The following is a 23,724-nucleotide window of genomic DNA, read 5'->3' as shown; positions in this document are numbered from 1 at the left end:
TCCTCAAGTAGACTAGATGTCACTTTGTGTGTCCCTAGGGCTTCATGCTTTCTAACCCTGTATTATAACTTCTCTTTTTCTTAGGCATCTCCAGCCTAGACTGTGAGCTCTATAAGTACAGGGAATTATATCTAGGAGATTCTCCATAAATGTGTTGAATGAATGAGTAAATGAATGATTACTCTCCATTCTGAGGACGAGGAAACCGAGGCCCAGAGAGGTTAGGTAACTTTCCCAGCCTCACACAGCTGTAGGTGGCTGAGGTAGGCTGTGAACTCTTGACCACAGAGCTCCTCTTCCAGACCCTGTGTCTTTCTCCTTCTCTTCCTTTGACCCCAGGAATTCTTAGTTTGGGGATACAGAGGAAAGACAAAATATTTACTTTGAGTCAACTTACCACTGAAGATTCAATTAGCTCAGTAATGATCCTGGATTAGACAATTTAATAACATTAAACTTGGCTGATGGAGGCTCAGTCTCTATTATTTGTGGCAGCCACAGCTTGAGAGGGAAGCTGACCCATGAGTTCATTTATGACAGGTTGGTCTTCAGTGTTTTGTTTGTCCAGAGAGTTCAATACAGAGGCCGTAGTTCTAAGGGATAGTGAAGCAAGAGATGGCACGGTTCCTACCCATCAGCAGTTGTGGTAGATTGATTGCATCAGTGGCCTCAGGAGGTGGCCTCCATCTCTCTACACCCCTTCCCTATCACTCTGTGACTCTTACTGCTCTCACTCAGGCTTGGCCTTGAGTCTTGCTTTGGTCAACAGAATGACTCAAAGACAGAGGGTTTCACAACTGGGTGTGCATTCTTTCTTGCCTTTACAAGATCAGTTTTACTTGCTCTTGCCTCCCTGCCTCCACCCTGAGAACATATCCAGCTAACCTGCGGGAGGGGTGTGAGAAACATGGAGGACAGCTACGTCATCCCATTATACCAGCTGAGGCTGTCCTCAATCAGCCAACTAGCCGACCTGTAGCTGACTGCAGTCAGGTGAGCAAGCCCAACTAAGAGTGCAGACCTGCTAAACCAACTCAGAGACTCAGGAGTAGCAATCAAGTATCATTGTTTTAAGGCACTGAGTTTCAAGAGTAGTTTGCTATGAAGTATTATTTGTGGCAATTACTAACTGATATAGTAACCAATGGATTATCAACATTTTGTATTTAATTGCAACAGTTTGGAATATACAAAAAGAAGGATTGGGGTCTTCATTTCCTCTTAGCTATCAGGATCTATAAATCTGTAACGCTTAAACTTCTTCCTGATAGAAGACTTACACAAAAGCTTGTCTTTACGACAGTGTTACACGTTGATCAAAAATAATGTTGTCCTTCAGGGGGCAGAATATCAGAGCTGTTAGTCACACCTGCCTACACGTAAAGGGAAAACCAGAATGTGACAATGCCATATATATATATATATATATATTTATATATATATTATATTATATAAATATACATATTTATAGACATATAGGATATATATAATTTATTTTAATATATAATATATATTATATATAAAAATATATATATTTAAAGGGACATATGCTCTTATTTTTTATTTATTTTTAATTTTTTTAGAGAGAGAGAAAGTGGGGGGAGGGGCAGAGGGAGAGAGAATCTTTTTTTTTTTATTCTTATGTTAATCCCCATACATTACATCATTAGTTTTAGATGTAGTGTTCCATGATTCATTGTTTGTGCATAACACCCAGTGCTCCATGCAGAATGGGCCCTCCTCAATACCCACCACCAGGCTAACCCATCCTCCCGCCCCCCTCCCCTCTAGAACCCTCAGTTTGTTTTTCAGAGTCCATCGTCGGGAGAGAGAGAATCTTAAGCAGGCTTCACACTCACCACAGAGCCTGACTCAGGGCTCAATCTCATGACCCTGAGATCATGACATCAGCTGAAACCAAGAGTCAGATGCTTTAACTGACTGAGCCACCCACACACCCAGAAACTCTATATTTCTAAGGTAAGTAAAAACTGTGGCCTCCACAACAAGAATTTTTCTTACCATAAACATCAAGCTACCTTTGGTAGAGTCCTTTACCACCGTCACCTCCAGTGCCTCCACTAGAGAGAGAAAAGGACTCAGAATAAAAACTGCATCGTTCTCCAATCCCATAAATATAAAGATCCATTCATTCAAGAAATATTTGTTGACCACCTACAATGTGCTTCCCCCAGAACATTAAAATAATTGAAACAATATTGAAAAATTGAAGTTAAGGATATTAGAACTGAAAACATTTCAAATTAAAATGTCTTATTTTTCCCCCAAACCAGAATTTATTAAAATTTTACTTTCTTGGTTTTAATGGAAGTAAACTCAATCAATAATATTTTCAAAATCAAGTTCTAGGAAAAAATTAGCTATTAAAAAGTACATTGAGAAAGTGTATGTAAGGGTGCACATTTTTCTTTTCTGCCACGGGCAAAAAATGGTGACCTGGCCTAGCAAGGGATATTTTGGATGTTCGGTTTATCATGGGTTTTCTTGCATTGACTTTTGATGTTTTGAAATGTTGCATTGACACAGTGTTTATCTTGATTACTCAAGGGATTGTCTCCTTTTCTATTGTGCCTGAGGTGGGTGCTTCCTTCTCCTCACCCTTGTGCTGGCCCTGATCATGACCATTTGGGGGCAGATTTACAGCTAGTTTTTAGGAAATGGGACAACATTCTTGTCATCCCTTGTCTAAAAGCACTTAGTTATAACACTCTGTTAGTCACACCTGCCTACACGTAAAGGGAAAACCAGAATGTGACAATGCCAGATGTCTCATGCCCACCTGAGAACGATCTAGAACAGGTATACCTATGCTATCCTGAAATACGTATTTTTTTTTTGCGTTTGTCACATTGTGAATATCTTTTTAACTCATTAAACCTTTTGAAACTTTTTTTGTTTTGTTTCGTTTTGACGGTTGCATGGTGGTCTGTGGTATACACGTGTCATAATGTATTTAATCTGAGTTGCATCATCTCCAACTTTTCAGTATAAACAATGCTGTAAGGGGGCGCCTGGGTGGCTCAGTTGGTTAAGTGACTGCCTTCAGCTCAGGTCATGATCCCAGGGTCCTGGGATCAAGTCCCGCATCGGGCTCCCTGCTCTGTGGGGAGCCTGCTTCTCCCTCTCCCACTCCCCCTGCTTGTGTTCCCTCTCTCACTGTGTCTCTCTCTGTCAAATAAATAAATAAAATCTTTAAAAAAAAAAAAAACAATGCTGTAAGGAATATCTTTGAGTTAAATTTCAAGCACTCTACTATTTAAATGCTTTTGAGACAAGTTATAGGTTGTGAGTGGGAAGAAGTTTGTATGTCTTCCTTAATGCATGGTTGAAGAAACACATAACTGTACCAAAACCATTGAAGTTTTCCCAAACTACCAAAAAAATAAGCCATCAGAAATAGTAATTTGAAGTTTACTTAAGGTGTACTCAAGAGAAGCTTTCCATCATCGGTTCTGAGTCATCTGGTCACCTCCTTGCCTTAACATTCCATTCTGTTGTGCCTAAAGCTATCAATCTTTTATTTGTAATACTCAGCATGTTGGATTATAATCAGATGTTCACGTGTTTTGTCTCATTTGTCTCCGTATGCCTATGACCAGCAGAAGACTGGGCTCGCAGATGGACTCTATAGTGTTTGTGGAATGAATGCATCAAGAAAGCGTTAGGACAGTGTTCTGATATTCTGCCCCCTGAGGGACAAGCTCTCCTGGTTTTCCAAATCATGTCCTGCTCTTGCCCAGCGACTGAAACAAACAGGCCCCTTGCCCATTTCCAAGAACTACTCCATGATAACTCCATTACAAACACTACTATTTCTTTTTTAAAAAAAATTTTTTAAAGATTTTATTTATTTATTTCAGAGAGAGAGAATGAGAGAGAGCACACGAGAGGGGGGAGGGTCAGAGGGAGAAGCAGACTCCCTGCCGAGCAAGGAGCCTGATGCGGGACTCGATCCCAGGACTCCAGGATCATGACCTGAGCCGAAGGCAGTCGCCCAACCGACTGAGCCACCCAGGCGCCCCCAAACACTACTATTTCTAAAACGACAATGGGTGACTTAGGGATTTTGGTGCCCATGACTTATTGATGGAATGCTCTGAGAAAAGAGAAAGTGAGGGAAGCAGGATGTGGTAGGAGAAGGATGTGGGTTCAGCCAGATCCCACGGTGAGCTCTGATGCCTGGATTGCACCTCAGCATCGGTCCCCCTTTGAGGCGGGGTGACCAGCCTTTCATACCCCTGTGTCAGTCAGTTATTGGCTGTGTGCTGCCTTGTGGTGGTGGGAACCTTCAGCTCCTGTTCAGCTGAGGCCAATCTGGAGAAGGGACAGCTGGTCCAAAAAGGAACTTAATGACAGACATCAACAATATTGACTACTTTGCCCCATCCCCATGACTGCCAAATACGAAAAAGAAAGTTGTATTAATCACGTAGATACTTGGTCACAGCACATTGTAATGCGATTTTGAGCTGCATTTTAAAATGTTTGTTTCAAAGGATGCTCCTTAGACATTCCAATAAAACCTTCCTCTTACTTAATGATCTTAGGGATTGTTTACCATTATCATTTGGCTTTATTGAGCCTGGAATGTAATGGTGTTTATATTTCCAAATAGACCTTTAATCAAGTGCTTTCATCTTTAAAAAATATGACAATCTTCAGGAGGAGACATTTCTAATGCTTATCCTGGGAGGGGGATGCCTTCTCTTTGAAATCCTATAATGTACAATGTGTGAGAGAACTTGCCACTTTTCTCCCTGAATGTTCCATCACTTTATAATCAGTATTAATCTTTGTAATGTCTCATTTCTGTGACCTTACTTCATGAATAATTCCTAAATTTGATAAAATTATCCACCGTGTGTGACTTGAAACCCTCAAGCTGCATCTGCCTTTGCTACAAATGTGGGCTTGCTCAATTTACGTATCTAGCTTTTTTTTTTTTTTTTTCCCGTATCTAGCTTTTTGACCACAGGATCTCAGATTATGTTTCTTCCTCTTCTCTACTTCTCAGAAAACCCCTCCTCAGGAGTTTGTGGGGGCGGCTGAAATGGCCTCTGGTCTCTGCTCTGGATGTATTTCTCCCATCTTGCCAAGTCTTATCAATTATAATTTCTTACTCCTTGTCCATGCTGAAATTTTCTCAAGAGCATTACATATAATTCTGAAACCTCCTCAGCTTGTCCTGTGATTTTATTTCTGTATAAAATAAAAAGAAAATTTAGAAAGCTTCAGTTATAAAATTTGAGGAATTAATTTATATTTTTTGCATGAATTATAACGCGTCCTGCTCTCCCCACACATTGTGATCACTACATGATCACCATAAAGGTAAAACCAAAGGCCAAAGTTGTCTGGATTTTATGGAAAATAAGGTCCAACAAAATCCACTGGGTAAGGAATATGAGTTTGCCAAAATCCAAACAGGTCAACCCTGTTCCCTGTTTCAACTTGAATGGGACCAGTGATTTCTTTATTTCTTTATGTTTTATTAAGATTAAAGTCACATAACATAAAATTCACCATTTCAACCATTTTAAAAGTGTACAGTTCAAAGGCTTTTAGAACAGTCAGAATGATCAGGCACCTGGGTGGCTCAGTCGGTTGAGCGTCTGGCTCTTGATTTCGGCTCAGGTCATGATCTCAGGGTCACGGGATGGAGCCCTGCATCAGACTCCATCCTCCGTGGGGAGGCTCCTTGACTCCGCACAGTTGAAAATCTATGCATATCTTTTGACTCCTCAAAAACTTAACTATTAACAGCCTATTGTTGACTGGAAGCCTTACTGATAAACAATTATCACATATTTTGTATGTTATATACATTATAGACTGCATTCCTACAGTTAAGTAAGCTAGAGAAAAGAAAACATTAAGAAAATCATAAGGAAAATCCATTTATAGTACTGGACAGTATTTGTTTATATATAAAAATCCATGTGTAAGTAGACCCATGTAGTTCAAACCCAGGTTGTTCAAGGTTCAACTATATATTCTAAGGGAATGGTTCAGTAGATTTCCAGGAGACCAGGTGCTGACTAGTCCTGGTTTTAGTGTTAAGTCTAGACTGCCATTCTGATAGGGCATAAACACTGGGCTCTGCTTGGTTCTTGTGTCTCTTTTCTGCAGGGTAGAGCACCTTCACCATATTTTCCATTTCCAGCCAATGCTTTTATAGAGTACCACCATTTCAAAGTGTGGGAAGTTTGCTGAGAAACAGCTGTTTTTTGTTTTGTGGGTTTTTTTTTTTTTTTAGAGGGAGAGGGAGAGCACTCAAGCTGCAAAGGTGGTGGGGAGGGGCAGAGGCAGAGAGAGAATCTCAAGGAGACTGTGCTCAGCATGGATCCAGTGGCAGGGCTCATCTCAGGACCCTGAGATCATGACCTGAGCCAAAATCAAGAGTCAGATGCTCAACCAACTGAGCCACCCAGGTGCCCTATAGAAACAACTGTTTTTAAATGACAAGGAAAAAGGGGCACCTGGCTGCTCAGTTGGTAGAGCATGTGACTCTTAATCTCAGGGTCGTGAGTTTGAGTTCCACGTTGGGCACGGAGCGTACTATAAAAAAAAACAACTAAAAAATTTTAAAAAGTAGGGGCACCTGGGTGGTTCAGTCACTTGAACATTGGACTCTTGGTTTCTGCTCAGGTCGTGATCTCAGGGTTGCAAGATGGGGCCCCACGTGGACTCTGCACTCAGTGTGGTGTCTGCTGGAGATCCTCTTCTTCTCCCTCTGCCCTTCCCCCACTCACCCTCTCTCTCTCTCCAATAAATAAACAAATAAAATATTTAAAAATCTGTTTTAAAAAATAGCAGTAGTTAAATGACAGGCAAAAGAGGAAGGGGCATTTGTGTTTTGTGTTTCAAGTCCACATGTCAGTAAAGGATGATATTTCCTTCTTTTCTTGAAATGTGGTTTCCTCTTGCATGACAGTTAAGAAGAAAAGCTTGGCTTCTGGTTAGAATGGGTAGAACCAGTGTAAGCGCCAGGGTGTGTTTTGGATGGCAGCTTGGTGAGAAGCAGGTGGCTCTGCCAAAGGAATTAAATGAAGAGGGTTTAACAAAGAGACTATTTATACAGGTGTGGGGAAGTAAAGGGGGCTCTGAACCCAATTCTAGTGTGTGAGTGAGGTTTTTTTCTCACCACCAAGTGAGACTCCAACACCAGCTGGGTGCTCTACAATTCAACTCCATCGTGATACTATCTACCTGGAACTAGCATAGTGTCAGATTCCTTAGGTGAAATGGCTCAGTCCCACAAGACTGCCCTCACCCCACCTCTGAAGCCTGAAAAACCCAGGTGGTCCCCATTTCCCCTTGAAGTTTGATTAATTTGTGAGGCTCACAGAACACAGAGAAACATTTTAATTACTAGATTACTGGTTTGTTATGAAAGGATATGACTCAGGAGCAGCCAGATGGAAGGGATGCACAGGGCAAAGTGTGGGGAAGGGGCTCGGGGCTCCTCCGCCCTCTGCAGGTGCACCACCCTCCCCAAATCTCCACATGTCACCAACCTGGACGCTCCCTGTACACCATACTTTTGGGTTTTACACAGGCATGTTTGATCAAATCATTGTCCATTGGTGATTGAAGGCAATCTCAACCCTTCCTCCCTCCTAGGAAGTCAGGGGTGGGACAGAAAGTTCCAACCCTCCATTTGTGGTTGGTTTCCCCTGGCAACCAACCCCCATCCTTAGGTGCTTTCCAAAAGTTACCTCTTTAACATAAACCCAGTTGTGGTGAAAAGGGGCTTGTTACCCATTTCAGTGTCTTGTGATACTGTCCTTCAATGTCACAAGAGACCAAATATTATAACAAAAGATGCTCCTATTGTTCTTATTGCTCAGGAAATTCCAAGGGTTTTAGGAGCTCTGTGCCAGAGCAGGATGAATGCCAAACATATATTTCTTATTATAAATCACAATATCACAGCAGAGCTAAGGGAAACCAAGAAAGGATGGGGAGAGGGGAGGGAGGGAGTAGCAACAGGGGGTAGCTCTTATCAGTCCTTATCTTAAAGGGGCAAGGGGATGGAACAGGTATAGGAACCTGGAAAATGCCTTGCCTGTGACAGAAGAATCTAACCACTGCCCAAATGTGCAGTCCCTGCAGGGAAGGAGGAGCTTGGAAAATGAATATCCCCATCTCTCTCTCCTCCAACTTTATTCCTTCCTTCTACAGCTACTGTTGGTCAAAAAAGGTTGGAAGACAGAGCACAAGAGAAGCCTGATAATGCAGTCCATACAGGACAACCTCCTTGTGCACAGAGCAGGGTGGAGAAGGATGGAAAACAGATTCTTTTACAATCACCCAAAATGAATTGTTACAAGCTTGTTAAAGTTTGAGAAGCAGCCAGACCCTATGGAACTGTTCCTTAAATTGGGCATTTGCTCCCTTGGATTGTGGAACCCTACCCCTAACCCTAACTGACTGGGATTCTGTTATGGTGACAGTCTACTGCTCCATCAAGGAGAGGTGAGATAAACAAGTAGGGATTAAAGAAAAAGATCATCAACGGATTCTTCCTTCTGACGGCTTCTGCTTTTGTTATTTCTTAGCTTGTTCATTGTTTCATGGACCACTCTACTGTCTATCTGTGTCCCTCTCTGGGGTTTTGCATTCAGACTCTCCAAGAGAGAAAGAAACAAGCTGAATTGATTGGCCAGTCAGCACCCAATATGGAGAAGTACTCTAAGGTAGATTTCTCTGCTTGGGCCACCTCATAGATTGTTGATGCCGAATGGACCAACCCATGGTCCCATCAATTGTGGTTAGAAGGGGAAATCACAGGGTTCCATGCCTGACAACATGTGTGTAAAAATCATCTTTCAGTCCACTTTGTGATGTGTATCAGTTAGCTTAGCTGTATAACAAACCATCCCCAAATTTCATTTGCTTAAAATAACAACTATATTATTTTTTTCATGATTTTGTGGGTTGGTTAGACATTCCTTCTGGTCTAGTCTAGCCTGGCTGGTTTCTGATGAGCTCGTTCATGCATTTGTGGTCAGTTGGTAGGTTAGCTGGTTGCCAGATGATCTAGCATAGTCTCACTCCTCATCTGGAAGGCTGGCAACCAGAGTGGTGGATTGTTGATGAGTGAGCCTTGGCTCTCTTCCACATTGCCTCTCATCCCACAGTAGACCAGCTTGGGCTCATTCACATGATGATCTTGGGGTTTAAAGTGCAGCAAAAGATGGCAGGCCCCAATATGCAAGCACTTTTCAAATCTGTTTCCATCCTGTTAGCTGTTGTTCCAGTGGCCAAAGCCAGCCACACAGTCAAGTCTAGAGTCAGCATAGGAGGACTACATCCCAAGATAGGGGAATTCTTACATCTGTTTGTGCAAATATCCTGTCACTTGCAGAATTAGGCTGTGAGCACATGAAATGCTCAAAATTTCAGGGATTTCTCTTGGATTCAGGAATTTCAGTTTAACATTCAAACACTTTTCACTTCTGCTCAGCTGACAGTGATAGGCCTACACCCTCTTTCACTTGTCATTCAAAAGCAACATTTTGAGTATCACCTGGAACAAATATTTTGAGTCTTACATGGAGTGGCTAACTGCCTGCACACCATATCTAAGTGATTGAATATTTTATTGCATTGACTCTAATTAATTTATAGAATAAAAGAGACACCAAAAAAGGAAAATATTTATGTCAGGGATAATAAAGCTATGCCTCATAAATGCAACAAAACCAAGATAAGGAGTAAATTACTAGGTGTGTATTTGGACTTGTTAAACTAGGGTTTTGTGGGAAGGGGTGTTTGCCATATTTGTGCTGGCTCTTACAAAGATTCTTCTAATATGAACAAGAAGAAAATTTCAGGACACCATGCTAATGGGACCAATAAAGAATTTCATCAGCCAAGTAGATAAGTGTAATTATGTTGGGTGACCCTATCTCAAAGTCCAAGAATGTGGATATGTTGTTTTCCCAAGATGGTAAACTGAGAAGTGATACCTTAATAGGGAAGTGCATGATACATAGGAACACTGGCACGGTGGGATACACTCTTTCACAGTCTGGCCTTCAACTCTCTTTCTAAGAAGTTCACCAACTAAAGGAGGCTGCCCAATGTTGATCCATTTTCTTGATGTAGATAGAAGTTGGCACCACTCTCCATTAGGTGATTTTCTGTACTGAACACCGTCAGCATTTTCAAATTCACTCCCTGAGGCACTTTAATATGATCCACCCTAATGTAATGCACTATTTAAGTTGCCCACATGAAAAGAGAACTAAGGGACTCTGCATTTTGCAAACTGCCCAACCAACACCCTCAGCCTTCTAGTGCACTCACAAGATTCCTTGAGAAAGTGGAACTCAAGATAAGTGATGTACTTCCTTCTTCATTAGCTTTGAGAAGCTACTGGACTGGGTAAGAAGCAAGAACTTTTCATCTTGTGGGTAAGAACTGATTAGTGTATTTCAAGAGAAAATAGAAAATGTTTCATGTGTGATCTTGGGTCTAGAAAAATGTATGGTACTATAAAAATGTTCAAGGGGAACTTTTATATGTCCCGTTGCTTTGTTTTTGAAAACTGCTATATGGGCAACATTTTCTAGCTTCTTCTTGGGCAATATGTGTATTATGTGGTGCAGAACATACTGAAATGCTTTGGCATTCTTGACAGAGATGATGCATTGTGTATTAAGAAGCTTAAAGTGAATTAAAGTACAGGCATACCTCGTTTTATTGTACTTTGCTTTATTGCACTTCACAGATACTGCATTTCTTTTTATTTCTTTTTAAAATTTTTTTTACAAATTGAAGGTTTATATCAATTAAATCTACTGGCACTATTTGTCTGACAGCATTTGCTCACTTCGTGTCTCTGTGCCACATTTTGGTTATTCTTGTGATATTTCAAACTTTTCATTATTATTATATTTGGTGATTTGTGATCAGTGATATGACTCTGAAAGCTTAGATTATGGTTAGCATTTTTCAATAACTAAGCAACTTTTCATTACAGGATGTACATTTTATTTAAACCTAATGCTATTGCATACTTAATAGATTACAGTATAATGTAAACATATTTTTTTTATATGCACTGGGAAACCAAAACATTTATTTGACTCGCTATATTGAGGGAACCAACCCTGCAATATATCTGAGGTATGTCTGTAATAAAGTTTCAAGAAACAGAATCTGAGGCAAATGTAGCATAGAACCAATTTGCTATTAAAAATGAAGAAAACAAGACCTAGAAAGAGGAATAGGTTTACAGAGGTTGCATGGTGAATTGACAAACACTGTCACACACCACATGCAACACCTCCATGATAAACCCATCAGTACAGTTAAATGCAAGGCTCGCTGTCAAAGGATTGTATATTTTATTCATGGCCAAAGTGACTTACTCTAAAGGTCAGTGTTTTTCCAGCTGCTGTGACCCACAGGCGAGGAGCAGTGTCATGAAACCAGCTTGCTGGGTAATAACCAGCATTTTAAAATAAATTAAAGGGAGTATAATCATAAAATATCAAATACAGCATATTGATTTGTGAAACTTGGTTGAGTTCTCTCTCTCTCTGTCTGATGTATTTCTTACCGTGTGTCATGGTCAAAAATCTCTCCAAGTCAGCCTTGCTAGATATGTAAAGAAAGCCAGACACAGAAAGACAAATATTGTATGTTCTCACTTACATGTGGAGCTACAGTACTCAAATTCACAGAAGCAGAGGGTAGAATGGTAGTTGCCAAGGGTTAGGGGAAATGGGAAATGATGGTCAAAGGGTACAAAGCTTTGGTTACACAAGATAAATAAGTTCCGGAGATGTACTAGACAACATGGCACCCATAGCTAATAATACTGTAATTGTATACTTAAAATTTGCTGAAAGGGTAGATCTTACGTTAAATGTTCTTTCTGCACACAGACACGACTAACCACAGGGGAGCAGGAGGAAACTTTGAGAGGTGATGGATATCTTTATGATCTTGATGGTGGTGATGGTTTCATGGGTGTGTACTTATGTCCAAACTCATCAAGTTGTACACATTGAACATGTACAGCTTTTTACATGCCAATCATACCTCAATAAAGTAATTTTAAAAAGCTAAAAGACCAAATCAGCATTGCTAGAGGTCTCGGCACTTCTGAAAAACATTATCCCCTCTTTCATGTAAAATACTCACTTTAGTTAAACCAGTTTCCAAAGAGGCCTCTGAATCATCCTCATCTAGACACAATTTCTTTTTTAAAAAATTCCTTTAAAGTAATCTCTGTACCCAGCATGGGGCTTTAACTCACTACCCTGAGATCAAGAGTCACATATTCTACCTACTGAACCAGCCAGGTGCCCCTGGGTACAATTTCTTTGCAGTATATTCTATAATGGGTTTTTGGAAGAGAAGAGAACCAAGAATCAAAACAGGGAAATGTATGCTGAGAGAGGGGAGTGCATCCAGGAAGTGACCAAGTATAAGTCCTCGAAGATGCCCATGTACAGATTTTGATTTGCAATTAGGCAGTATTGTCCACTGCAGAGATTGCAAGCTGGTGGCCCAATGGTTCTGCATTTGGGGAAAAAGTTGCTCTCTAGATAGAGCCCAGGGTTTTCAGTTCTCCACAGTCCTCCTTGCTTCTCCAAAATGGCCTTGCTTATTCTTATTACAGTTTTGCACCTAAGAGGCATTGGGGCTTAGGATCTTGGTCCGGTGGTTATACGCAGGCTTTGGATCCAGCCTGACTTTTCCAAATCTTAGCTTTGCCTTTTCCTAGCAGCATCACCTGGAGGAAATGATAGAATTTCTTTGAGTCTCAATTTCATCATTTGAAAAGTGGGAAGATATTATTCGATCTACATTAATAAGGTGATTGTGAGCTTTCAATGAAACAATAATGTCAAAGCACTTAGTAAGGGAGTTGGCCCACCACAGAAGGTCCATGAATGTTTTTAGGAAGTGAGAATAGAAGGCTAAGAGAAGTATCTGTAGCAAAATTTGATTTACATGCTAGATACCAATACATAATGTGTGACTAGCCTGTTCAGGCCATCAGGAGTAAGAGATTTTTCTGGGATGGGATTTCTCAGGCCACTACTTTGTTTTGGGGGGAGCTTCACAGGACCCTGTTAATTCTCATCACCACTTGAAAATGGATCAGTCAGTCCTTAACACAAAGTCATGGTTATAACTGGAGTCAGGAAAGAGGAATGGGAGACCTCCATGGCCACCACTGTCATCACTGTAACTACTGTCTCCACCATCACCACCACCATCACCACCATCTCCATCATCAGTAGAACCACCATCACCACCACCACAACCACCATCTCCACCATCAGTAGAACCACCATCACCACCACCACAACCACCATCTCCACCATCAGTAGAACCACCATCACCACCACCACAACCACCATCTCCACCATCAGTAGAACCACCATCACCACCACCACCACCACCATCTCCACCATCAGTAGAACCACCATCACCACCACCACCACCATCATCTCCACCATCAGTAGAACCACCATCACCACCACCACCACCACCACCATCTCCATCATCAGTAGAACCACCATCACCACCACCACAACCACCATCTCCACCATCAGTAGAACCACCATCACCACCACCATCACCACCATCTCCACCATCAGTAGAACCACCATCACCACCACCACAACCACCATCTCCACCATCAGTAGAACCACCATCACCACCACCACCATCACCACCATCTCCACCATCAGTAGAACCACCATCACCACCACCACCATCACCATAAGCACTACCATCATCAACATCATGATGTTATCATCACTTCCACCATCGTCAGCACTATCACTGTCATCACCAAAACCACTCCCTGCACTGTCACTACTACCATTTATACTATTTTCACCATTACTGTCATCACCATCATTGCCATCACTTCCACCTTCACCATCACCATCATGTCCACCACCACCATCATCATCATATCCTGTCCCCATAACAGTTAACTTTATTCAGCACTTGTCACATGCCAGGCAGGTGCCCACATGCTATGGGAGGTCATCTTCATTGCATCAACACAACATTATTGGGAAGTATATGCTCTTTCTTAGCACCATTTTGCAGATGAGAAAATAGGCCCAGAGACAAAGTCACCACCTCAGAGTGATTGAAATAGTAGCTGCCGATTTGCAATCCAAACTCGGGTTTTCCTGGGCACTGAGTTGTGTTCTCGTCTCACTGCCTATCGCCAACAGCTGTGGGTGAAGTGTTGAGAGACTTGCCCCACAAGTAGACCCCTAGAGATTCCAAACTCAGAAATCAAAGCAGAATCTACATATCAAAGCAGGAGCATGGAGAAGGGAAGGACCTGCCAAGAGAATCCATTTTTCAGCCATTTTGTTTCCTCTTCTGTGAAAATTCTTCATTATTGTTATTATTTTCTTATTGCTATAGTAATGTATAAAATGTAGAGCTAGTTAAATAAAAAGAAATTTAAATCACTCAGAATGCCACTCTTCTATTAACATTTATAGAATCCCCTTTAAATGTGAGATCACATATTTTGCTCTATTACCTGCCTTTGTCCTAATGCTGGATTACAACCACCTTCCATGTTATGTTAGTAGCCTCCTACAGCATGATTTTTATTTATAATATCTAATTATTTGTGTTACACATCTTTAAATGCTCCCTTTCTTACATTTTATGTAAGAAAGCATCTTATCTTTAAATGCTCCCACTTACATTTTATGAAAATATTTTCTTCAAATTCTTTAGCTATATCTTCCCCATTGGTGCCTTTGTCTTCACTAGCACATTTGATGGTTTAACAGATTTGCAGGGCATATAGTCTTTGCTAATGTGCACTGGAGGTTTTGTCCTAAATCTTAATTGCTCATGGCATTACCTGAGAATGGTGCTTTTTACATTTCAAAATGATATTCACAGAGCAAACACTAACAACTTAAAGTCTTTGAAAGTCTCATTTTTGGTGATGTGCAGCACTTCCATTGTTTCTCCAAGAAGGGACTTAGGTTTTGAATATGAAATACCTTCACTTACTTCAAAATTCAAATGGCATCAAAAGGTGAAATATGAAGTCTCCTTGCTCCTGCTTCCCAGTGGCTCAGTTTTCAAAGGCAACAGGTATTAGGAGTTTCTTGGGCAGTTTCCAGGAATATTTTATGCAAATGCAAAATCATAATATGCATTTATATGTTTGTGCACACACATTTGTATGTGTGTATATGTTAGTTATGTATGACCTTGTGTAGGTGTAAGTACACACACACATAACTGTATAGAGAATAGCTCACATTTTGCAGTTTCCCTGTTGTATAAATATATTATAAATATATGTATGCACATTTCTAATTGTGTATAGTGTGCTGAAGTCTTTCTTATTATCTCCCCATCTTACCCAAATGCTAGGATACATACTTCTGCCCCTTGGTATCTATCTATCTACTTAATGAACAACATATCTTTAAGATAATCCCCCCTTTTTTATTATGGGACTTCTCAAAATACACGAATGCAGTCACAATGGCATCGCAACCCCATAGACCCTTCACCCGGTTTTAGCAATGATCAACACCTGCCAAACTTGTATCAAATGTATTCCCACTTACTCCCCAAACCATTCCCTCACTCCAATTATTTTGACATAATTTCTACATATCATATGATTTGCCTGCAAAATTTTAGTGTGTAACTCCAAAATATCAGGACTCTGTATATAGCCACTTTATCATACCTACAGCCTCCTCTGGAGCAACCATCGGAGTTGACAGATAAGGAACTGGAGGTTGAATTATCATATTCACGAGAATGAACAACCATTCTTTAATGTTGTCACATTGCCAGGCTTCAAACATTTAAAAAACTTATGTTTGATTTGGGATCCAGTAGACACTGCAGTTGGTTGATGTATTTCTAAGTCTTTTTAAATCTAGGTCTCCCCTATGTTTTTCACCCCTTAAATTTTTTGAGGAGGGTGAAGAAATTGGATAGTTTGTCCTGTGGAATTTCTTACAGTCCAAACCTTGCTGGTTGCAACAGACTGGGAGTTTAAATTCCAGCAGGATATTTGTTCCACATTTGTTGGGTTGTAAGCTTGTTTCCTATAATCTACTCTCCTTCGATCATCTTTTCCTTGAGATAATTTCCCAGAAAATGGGATTGTCGGGTCAAAAGATGGGCAGAAATTAAAGGGTTTTGAGAAGCACTGGCCACCTGGCCTCTGAAGTCTGTGACCATTCGAAATTGACTTTCATGGGGCTTCTTCATTCCAGACATCCTTGCCACATCCTGCTTGAGAGCGCTTCTCAGATTGGTGCTCCTGGTATCTCAGTGCTATGGGAAGCAGGTGCCTGCTCCTGCTCTCAGGTGAGTACAACAAAGAATTCTCTCTTCTGCCCATGACCCCCGCATCCTAGTTTGGGTTGCTCCCCCCAGTTTGGCACTTTGTGCAGAAATGACTGTGTGCACCTGTCCTATTAGAAACTCTCACACTGAGTCTCTTAGTTGCTCTCCCCAAGCAGAACTGAGACAGACTTGGATGTAAGTAGTTTATTTGGGAAGGGATCCCAGGAGGCACAAGGGAGGGAGTGGAGAATGCCAGATCAGGAAGAGACAAGCGCAGATGGGGGTGTGTTAATGGGGAGTTACCCTGTGGGTAAGTGGCACTCAATCCTGTTGGGGCACCTCCAAGAGAGAATACCTTGTGTGCCTTAGCAGTGCAAGGAGGCTGAGCTATTTACCCTCGGTCCTCATCCCTTGCTGCTAGATAGCCACTCCAGCATAACTCCCAAATATTTGGGGCTTGCCCTCCACAGGCTGCAGAAAATGCCCTCTTACAGAAAGATAGTTATTTACATGCATAGGAATCCCCTCTGGGGAAGACTAAAGGGGACACTTCAAGGGCCTGCTACACTGATCAACCACCACCGAGAGGGTCCATGTTTGGAGTGCTGTGGCTTAGTACATTACAATGACCTGGATCTACCCACCCTTCTGCTCTGGGATTTTTGCTCTTCAAGGTAATTCTAAAACACCACAGGAGGACTCAAACACAGTTTAAGGTAGGTTTGTTAAGGAGATCTTATTAGCAAGCATGTGATGTCCAATGCTCTATGTCAGGGAAAGGCAAACTTTTTCTATAAAGGGCCAGATAATTACTGTTCTCAGTTCTATGGGCATTTGGTCTCTCCCTGAACTCACCAACTCTGCACTACCATGTAACAGCAACCCCAGGCGTTCCTCAGACTGATGGGCATCTCTGTGTTCCAATAAAACCTGATTTATAGCCATAGAAATTTGAGTTTCATATTATTCTCACGTGCCATGAAATCTTCTTGTTTTTAGCCGTGTAAGAACTGTGAAAACCATTCTTAGCTCACGGGCCATATAAAAACAAGCACTGGTCTGGATTTGGCCTGAAGTTGATGGTTTGCTGACCCTTGCCCCATAGGAATCAAATATTTCTTTTTGTGAAGAAAGCATTCACAGGGAAAGTACTGATGTTTGAGCATTTTTCTGACTTACAGAAATGGCCATGTCATATGATTCAGCGCAATATCATAAATCCTTAAAGGTGATGTTTTTGTCAGTACCCATAATACAGAGGATAGTAAATATTATAGAAGATGTAGGAAGAGCAGGTGTTGACCTTATCTTGTCCAGGGGACTTGTCCTGTTCTGTGATAATCCAAACGGGCCATACGCAGATTTCTTACTCCTTCTCCTTCCATGTGATTCCCCTTCCATTTGTGATACAAATCCAAATTACCTTGATTTTCCTTGTCATACTTAAGCCATTTGGGGGCTGGTGTTAGCTATGAAAGTAGATGCCTCCAGATTTTTTTTTAAAGATTTTATTTATTTGAGAGAGAGAGAGGGAGCATGCGTGAGTCGTAGGGGGTGGGTAGGGGCAGAGAGGGACGGAGAGGGAGAGAGAATCTGAAGCCTACTCCATGCTGAGTGGGGAGCCCCTGGTGGGGCTGCATCTCACAACCAGGGAATCATGATCTGAGCAGAAACCAAGAGCCCAAATCTCAACTGACTGAGCCACCTAGGCACCCCTAGATACCTCTAGATTTTAGCAAAGGATCCCAGTACAACCTGCTTGCAGTGAAAGAGATGAAAGAAAATCCATTTTTCAAGTGCCTAGTTATTTGCCACCTATATACTTTGAGGAAGTGATATTAGGAAATATGTGGGAAAGTTTTCTGCATTTCTGATTTCATCCCCAACTTTAATATAAAGCTTCGTCTAAAAATGTGGGAAACATTTTGAGATCATCCTCAAAAGGGACCATGCCCCAAACATGCTCATCCATTCCGATTTTGCCACAGTCTTGGACTCCGGGTATTCTTAGGGTCTGTGATATTCAGATTCCCTCTTACTCCAGAGAAAACATGAGTTATTAGTGGTCAGACCTGTGCTGTGCAGGACCATAGCCACCAGTCGCATGTGGGTCCTGAGCACTGGAAACTAGGCCAGCCCGAGTGGAGATCAGCTGCACATGCAAAATGCATACTTGGTTTCAAAGACTATCTTACACAGAGAAAGGATCGTAAAATACTTTATGAATAATTTGTCATATATTGAGTGCTGGTTGAAATGATCCCATCTTGGCTCTATTAGGTTAAATACAATGAAATTAATTTCACCTGTTTTTCTTTGCCTTTAAAAAATGTGGCTACTAGGAATTTTAAAAGGACCTATGTGGCTTGCACTTTGTCGCCATCAGACAGTGTAGGGTAGAGGTCAGGACAGGTCCAGAGGGACCACTGCATATGGAAAGGAGGTTGGCACTTGGCCTTTTGGTACTAGATTCTGAGCCACAGGTTTTTCAGAAATCGGGACATACAACTTGTGATATTGTGATTTATAATAAGAAATACATATCTGGGCTTTGTCCCCATTTCAGGCACAGAGCTCTTTTTTTTAAGATTTTATTTATTAGAGAGAGAGAGCATGAGCAGGGTGAGGGGCAGAAGGAGAAGCAGACTCCCCACTGAGCGGGGAGCCCGATGCAGGACCCCATCCCAGGACCCCATCCCAGGACCCCATCCCAGGACCCTGGGGAACTATGACCTGAGCCAAAGGCAGTCGTTTAACTCACTGAGCCACCCAGGGGGCACAGAGCTCTTATAATCCTTGGCATTTCCCCATTTCCCCCAAGGGCAGAGTGATAAAGGTGTCTTCTGTTATGGTAATGAGGTGATTTGGGAAACTCATGGGGTGGGCGGGGTGCTAGGGGAGGGGCTGGGGGAGGAGCCAATCATGTGATTTGAAGGTTGGACCTTTCAGCCCCACCCCCTGATTTCACAAGAGGGGAGAGGAGCTGGAGAGTGAATCCCTGGCCAAGGGCCAAAGATCTAATCAACCCTGGCTGTGTGAGGTAGCCTCCTGAAGCCGGGAGAGGCTGGGCTCCTGGGGCTGGTGAAGCTGGAGGTCTGGGGAGAGTGGCCACCCAGAGAGGGTATGGAGGTTCTGCGCCCTACCCCTGTACCTTGCCCCATACCTCACCTCCCTCAGGTGTTCCCAAGTGATACCTTTTCCTAATAAACCAGCAATCTAGTAACAGAAATGTTTCTCTAGAGTCCTGAGTTGCTCTAGCAAATTAATGCAACTCAAGGAGGTGGTGACAAACTAGGCTTTCCATGGCTTCTAAAGGGGGAGGGGGGTAGGCTTGTGGGAGCAAGCCCTTAACTGTGGGATCTGATAGTCTCTGGGTAGATGGTGTTGGAATCGGTTGAATTGTAGGACACCTAGCTGGTGTCAGAGCACTGATTGTTGGTGTGGGGAACACCCCTCCCTGACGCCCCCAACATTGAAATTGGGTGCAGACCCTCTTACAGCTGCAACCAGATGGCCCTGGTATGCTTCAGTAGTATATGATGTCCCCTGTGACTGGTGTTTGTAGCCTGCCTGGAAGGACCTGCAGTGAAGTTAGCACATGTAAGCCCGGGCAGTTGGAGACAAAACCCCTAATCCCTGTGGGCTTCAGCCAAGCTGAACTGTCCCCCTCTCTCTGTGCCAGGTCTCAGTGTCCTGCTGGCTCTGTCAGGATCAGATGCCAAGAATTCTGGAGGTGAGTTTACTCATTACCAAATGCCAGGGAAAGGAAATTGGGATCAGCAACCTGCCTCGAGGGGAGGGAAGGGGCCCTTTTCAAGGGAGACAACGTAAATCTCTGCTGCCTTCTGCCTTTTTCTTGCAGCTCCCAAGAACTTCCCCCCCTTCTCCATCATCACCACCACTTATGTAGCTCTTGCTTTGCACGAGCCTCCATGCTAAGCAAATTCTACACGCATCCCATTCAGTCCTGACATTCCTGCAAAGAAGGTCTGGAGAGTATCCTCACTTGAACAACAGCCCTCAAGGGAAGTAGCTGGCTCAAGGTTGCACAGCTGGTGGATGGTAGACTCTGCCCTTTCTTTCCCAGGGCCTGTATCTAAGTCATGGCAGGAGATACTTTTATTTTTGCCCCATGTCTTGGGTTGGGTTCCCCCCCTCCCAGAAGCATACCCTAAGAAAAGGACCTGAGAGCAAGTCATTTGTCGGGGAGGTGATCCTGGGAAGTACCATCTGGCAGTGGGAAATTACTGGGAAGGTGAGGAGACATAAAGGTCCATTGTCAAGCAGATTACATGAGGGGAGAGGGGAGCGTAGTAAGGAGCATGTACCCCAGCATCCCAGCATGATTCCCCTTCATGGGCGAGGAAGCTGTTATCTTCTTATTTATCTTTTTAAACATGTGGTAAAATATACACAACATAAAATTCACCATTGTCATCATTTCTAAGTGCACAGAGCTCTGGCATCAAGCACATTCCCATTGTTGTATACCCATCCCCACCATTCACCTCCAGAACATTTCTCCTCCTGCCAGACTGGCATTCCCCCCATGAAACAGCAATTCCCCGTTTCCCCTCCCACTAGCCGCAGGATCCACCTGAAGACTTTCTGTCTTTAGGAATCTGGACTCCTCTAGCGGCCTCCTGTAAATGGCACCAAACAGTAGTTGTCCTTTTGTGACTGCTTTATTTACATATCTAATGTCTTCAGAGTTCACCCATGTGGTAGCAGGTGTTGGAATTTCCTTCTTTCTTAAAGCTAATATTCCATTGTATGGATGGACCACATTGTGTTTATTCATCTGTCACTAGACACTTGGGGTGTTTCCACTTTTTGACTACTGTGAATCATGCTGTTATGAACATGGGTGTGCATATATCTCTTCAAAACACTGCTTTCAATTCTTTGGGCTATATACTTAAAAGTGGTATATGGTATTTCTAATAAAAAAATTGTTAAGACTTGCCAAACTGTTTTCCACAACAGCTGCACCATTTTACATGTGTTACCAGCAGTGCATAGGGTTACAGTTCCTTCACATCTTGCCAATACTTGTTTTCTTTTTTTTTTTCCCTGATGATAAAAAAGCCTTTTTTTTTTTTAACATATTGATTCATGTCAGTCATTGATTGAGGGAACTGTTCCATTGCTAACCCACCATGTGGTAAGCACAGAGGACTCTGGTGGCCAGAGAAAGCCCTCAGGGAAAGACACACTGATGCTGACAGTTAGAAGTTCTACTCTTGAGTGGAAGTGGTGTTGATGGTAGAGGATGGATGTGGGTGGGGCAGGCACGCAAGCATCTGTGTTCAGCCGTGGGAGGGGTGCACGGTGGAGGACAACAGAGCTATTCCCAAAAGGACATCCTTCTGATTATAGCATCTGGGACATCATAAGTGCTCAAGGAATCCTTCTTGAATGAATGAGTAAATTAATGAAAGGATCCTGTGTTCCCTACAGCTTTCTGTCCCATATGCCCTGAACATGCCAACTGCTCCAACAGCACCCACTGTGCTTGTAAAGATGGATTTCAGTCTCCGTCTGGGAGGAGGTACATCAAGCCCCACGAGAAATGTGAAGGTAGAGACTCAATCCATGACATCCTGAAATCTGGAACGGGGTGGGGGCATGTGTGGGGTGCTGGTGAGGCAAAGATGCAGTCGTACTACAAGATAAACATGTCAGAGCTGTCTCAGTGCCCTTAGAGGAGTTCTTATCCCTTGTGTCCCCCTTGCTCTTTCTGAAGCTGGTTTGATGTCTTCCTTTCTTTATATTTTATTATTTATTTATTTATTTATTTATTTATTTATTATGTTATGTTAATCAACATACAATATATCATTAGTTTTTGATGTGGTGATCCACGATTCATTGTTTGCATATAACACTCAATGTTCCATGTAGTACGTGCCCTCCTTAATACCCATCACTGGGTTAACGCATCCCCTCACCCCCTTCCCCTCTAACACCCTCAGTTTGTTTCTCAGAGTCCATAGTCTCTCATGGTTCGTTTCCCCCTCTGAGTCCCCCCCTTTCATTTTCCCCTTCCTTCTCCTAATGTCCTTCCTACTATTCCCTATGTTCCACATATAAGTGAAACCATATGATAATTGACTTTCTCTGCTTGACTTATTTCACTTAGCATAATCTCTTCCAGTCCCATCCATGTTGATGTAAAAGTTGGGTATTCATCCTTTCTGATGGCTGAGTAATATTCCATTGTATATATGGACCACATCTTCTTTATCCATTCATCTGTTGAAAGGACATCTTGGCTCAATATTGCGGACATTGCTGCTATGAACACTGGGGTGCACGTGCCCCTTCTTTTCACTACATCTGTATCTTTGGGGTAAATACCCAGTAGTTCAATTGCTGGGTCATAGGGTAGTTCTATTTTTAACTTTTTGAGGAACCACCATACTGTTTTCCAAAGTGGCTGTCCCAACTTGCATTCCCACCAACAGTGTCTTTCTTTAGAGGAAGGTAGAGTTCCCAGGACCCTTGGAGTTTCAAGCATCAGTTTTTGTTTGTCTGTCTGAGAATCCCACAAGAGGGGGGACCATGTCTGTTTTGTTCATTACTGTAAGCCAAGGACAGAGAATATGTCACATAACAGAGGCCCAATAAAAAAGTGTTGTCCAAGAGAACAAATGAATAACTCACTATCTTGACACTCAAACATCTTCCATGATCAGGCCCAACTCAGATCTTGACACTCAATATCTTCTATGATTTGGCCTCAGCTGAATAACTTACTATCTTGTCACTCAATATCTTCCATGATCTGAGTATTCCAACTCAGATTCCAGTTTCCCTTTTCACTACTCCCTTCTGCTCCAGCCAAAATCCTTTCTCATCTCCACAAATTCTAAAGGTCCATTTGACTGCCAAAAAGAAAAAACACTCCTGAATATCTAATTGGTGGAGTTTTGTAAATTCAGGAGGCAAACTGGACCATGGTAAACTACTTGGGATTTATTTTATTTTATCATGGCAAAATATAGATAATGTAAAATTTACCAATTTAACCATTTTTGTGTACAGCCCAATGGCATCAAGCACACTCACACTGTTTTGCAGTCATCCCCACCATCTGTCTCCAGAACTTTCCCCAAACTGAGACTCTGTCCCCATGAAGCACTGCCTGCCCACCCCCTGCCCCACCTCTTGCTCCCCACCCCCATCTACTCTCTGTGTCTGTGGATATGATTCCTCTAAGGACCTCCTGTGAGTGGAATCAGACAATATTGGTTTATTCATTTACTTGAATTATTTTTTTCAATTGTGGTAAAATATACACAACAAAATTTATCATCGTAACTATTTTTAAGTGTATAGTTCACTGGCATTAAGTCCATTCACAGT

At 42.2% G+C, this 23,724-nt stretch overlaps 1 protein-coding gene across 2 annotated transcripts in view; it reads left to right on the top strand.

The window, feature by feature from the left end:
- The first annotated feature begins 10,271 nt into the window (after nucleotides 1–10,271).
- Nucleotides 10,272–23,724, top strand: part of LOC123863083 (adhesion G protein-coupled receptor E4-like) — a 54,663-nt gene continuing 41,210 nt past the window's right edge. For both annotated transcript variants that reach the window (XM_064572254.1, XM_064572250.1), the window contains exons 1-4: nucleotides 10,272–10,442; nucleotides 16,284–16,377; nucleotides 20,039–20,089; nucleotides 21,817–21,936. In XM_064572254.1, coding sequence (XP_064428324.1) covers nucleotides 16,347–16,377; nucleotides 20,039–20,089; nucleotides 21,817–21,936 — 202 coding nt within the window. In that variant the 5' untranslated portion in view covers nucleotides 10,272–10,442; nucleotides 16,284–16,346. The remainder of the gene's footprint in view (nucleotides 10,443–16,283; nucleotides 16,378–20,038; nucleotides 20,090–21,816; nucleotides 21,937–23,724) is intronic.

This window comes from Mirounga angustirostris, unplaced genomic scaffold (genome assembly GCF_029215605.1).
Source record: "Mirounga angustirostris isolate CCGP_5_RB_7025 unplaced genomic scaffold, mMirAng1.0.hap1 SCAF_1, whole genome shotgun sequence".
In the NCBI taxonomy this organism is placed as follows: Eukaryota; Metazoa; Chordata; class Mammalia; order Carnivora; family Phocidae; genus Mirounga; species Mirounga angustirostris.
Note: the sequence above shows the minus strand (reverse complement) of the source record. Positions and strands in the feature narration are given on the sequence as shown.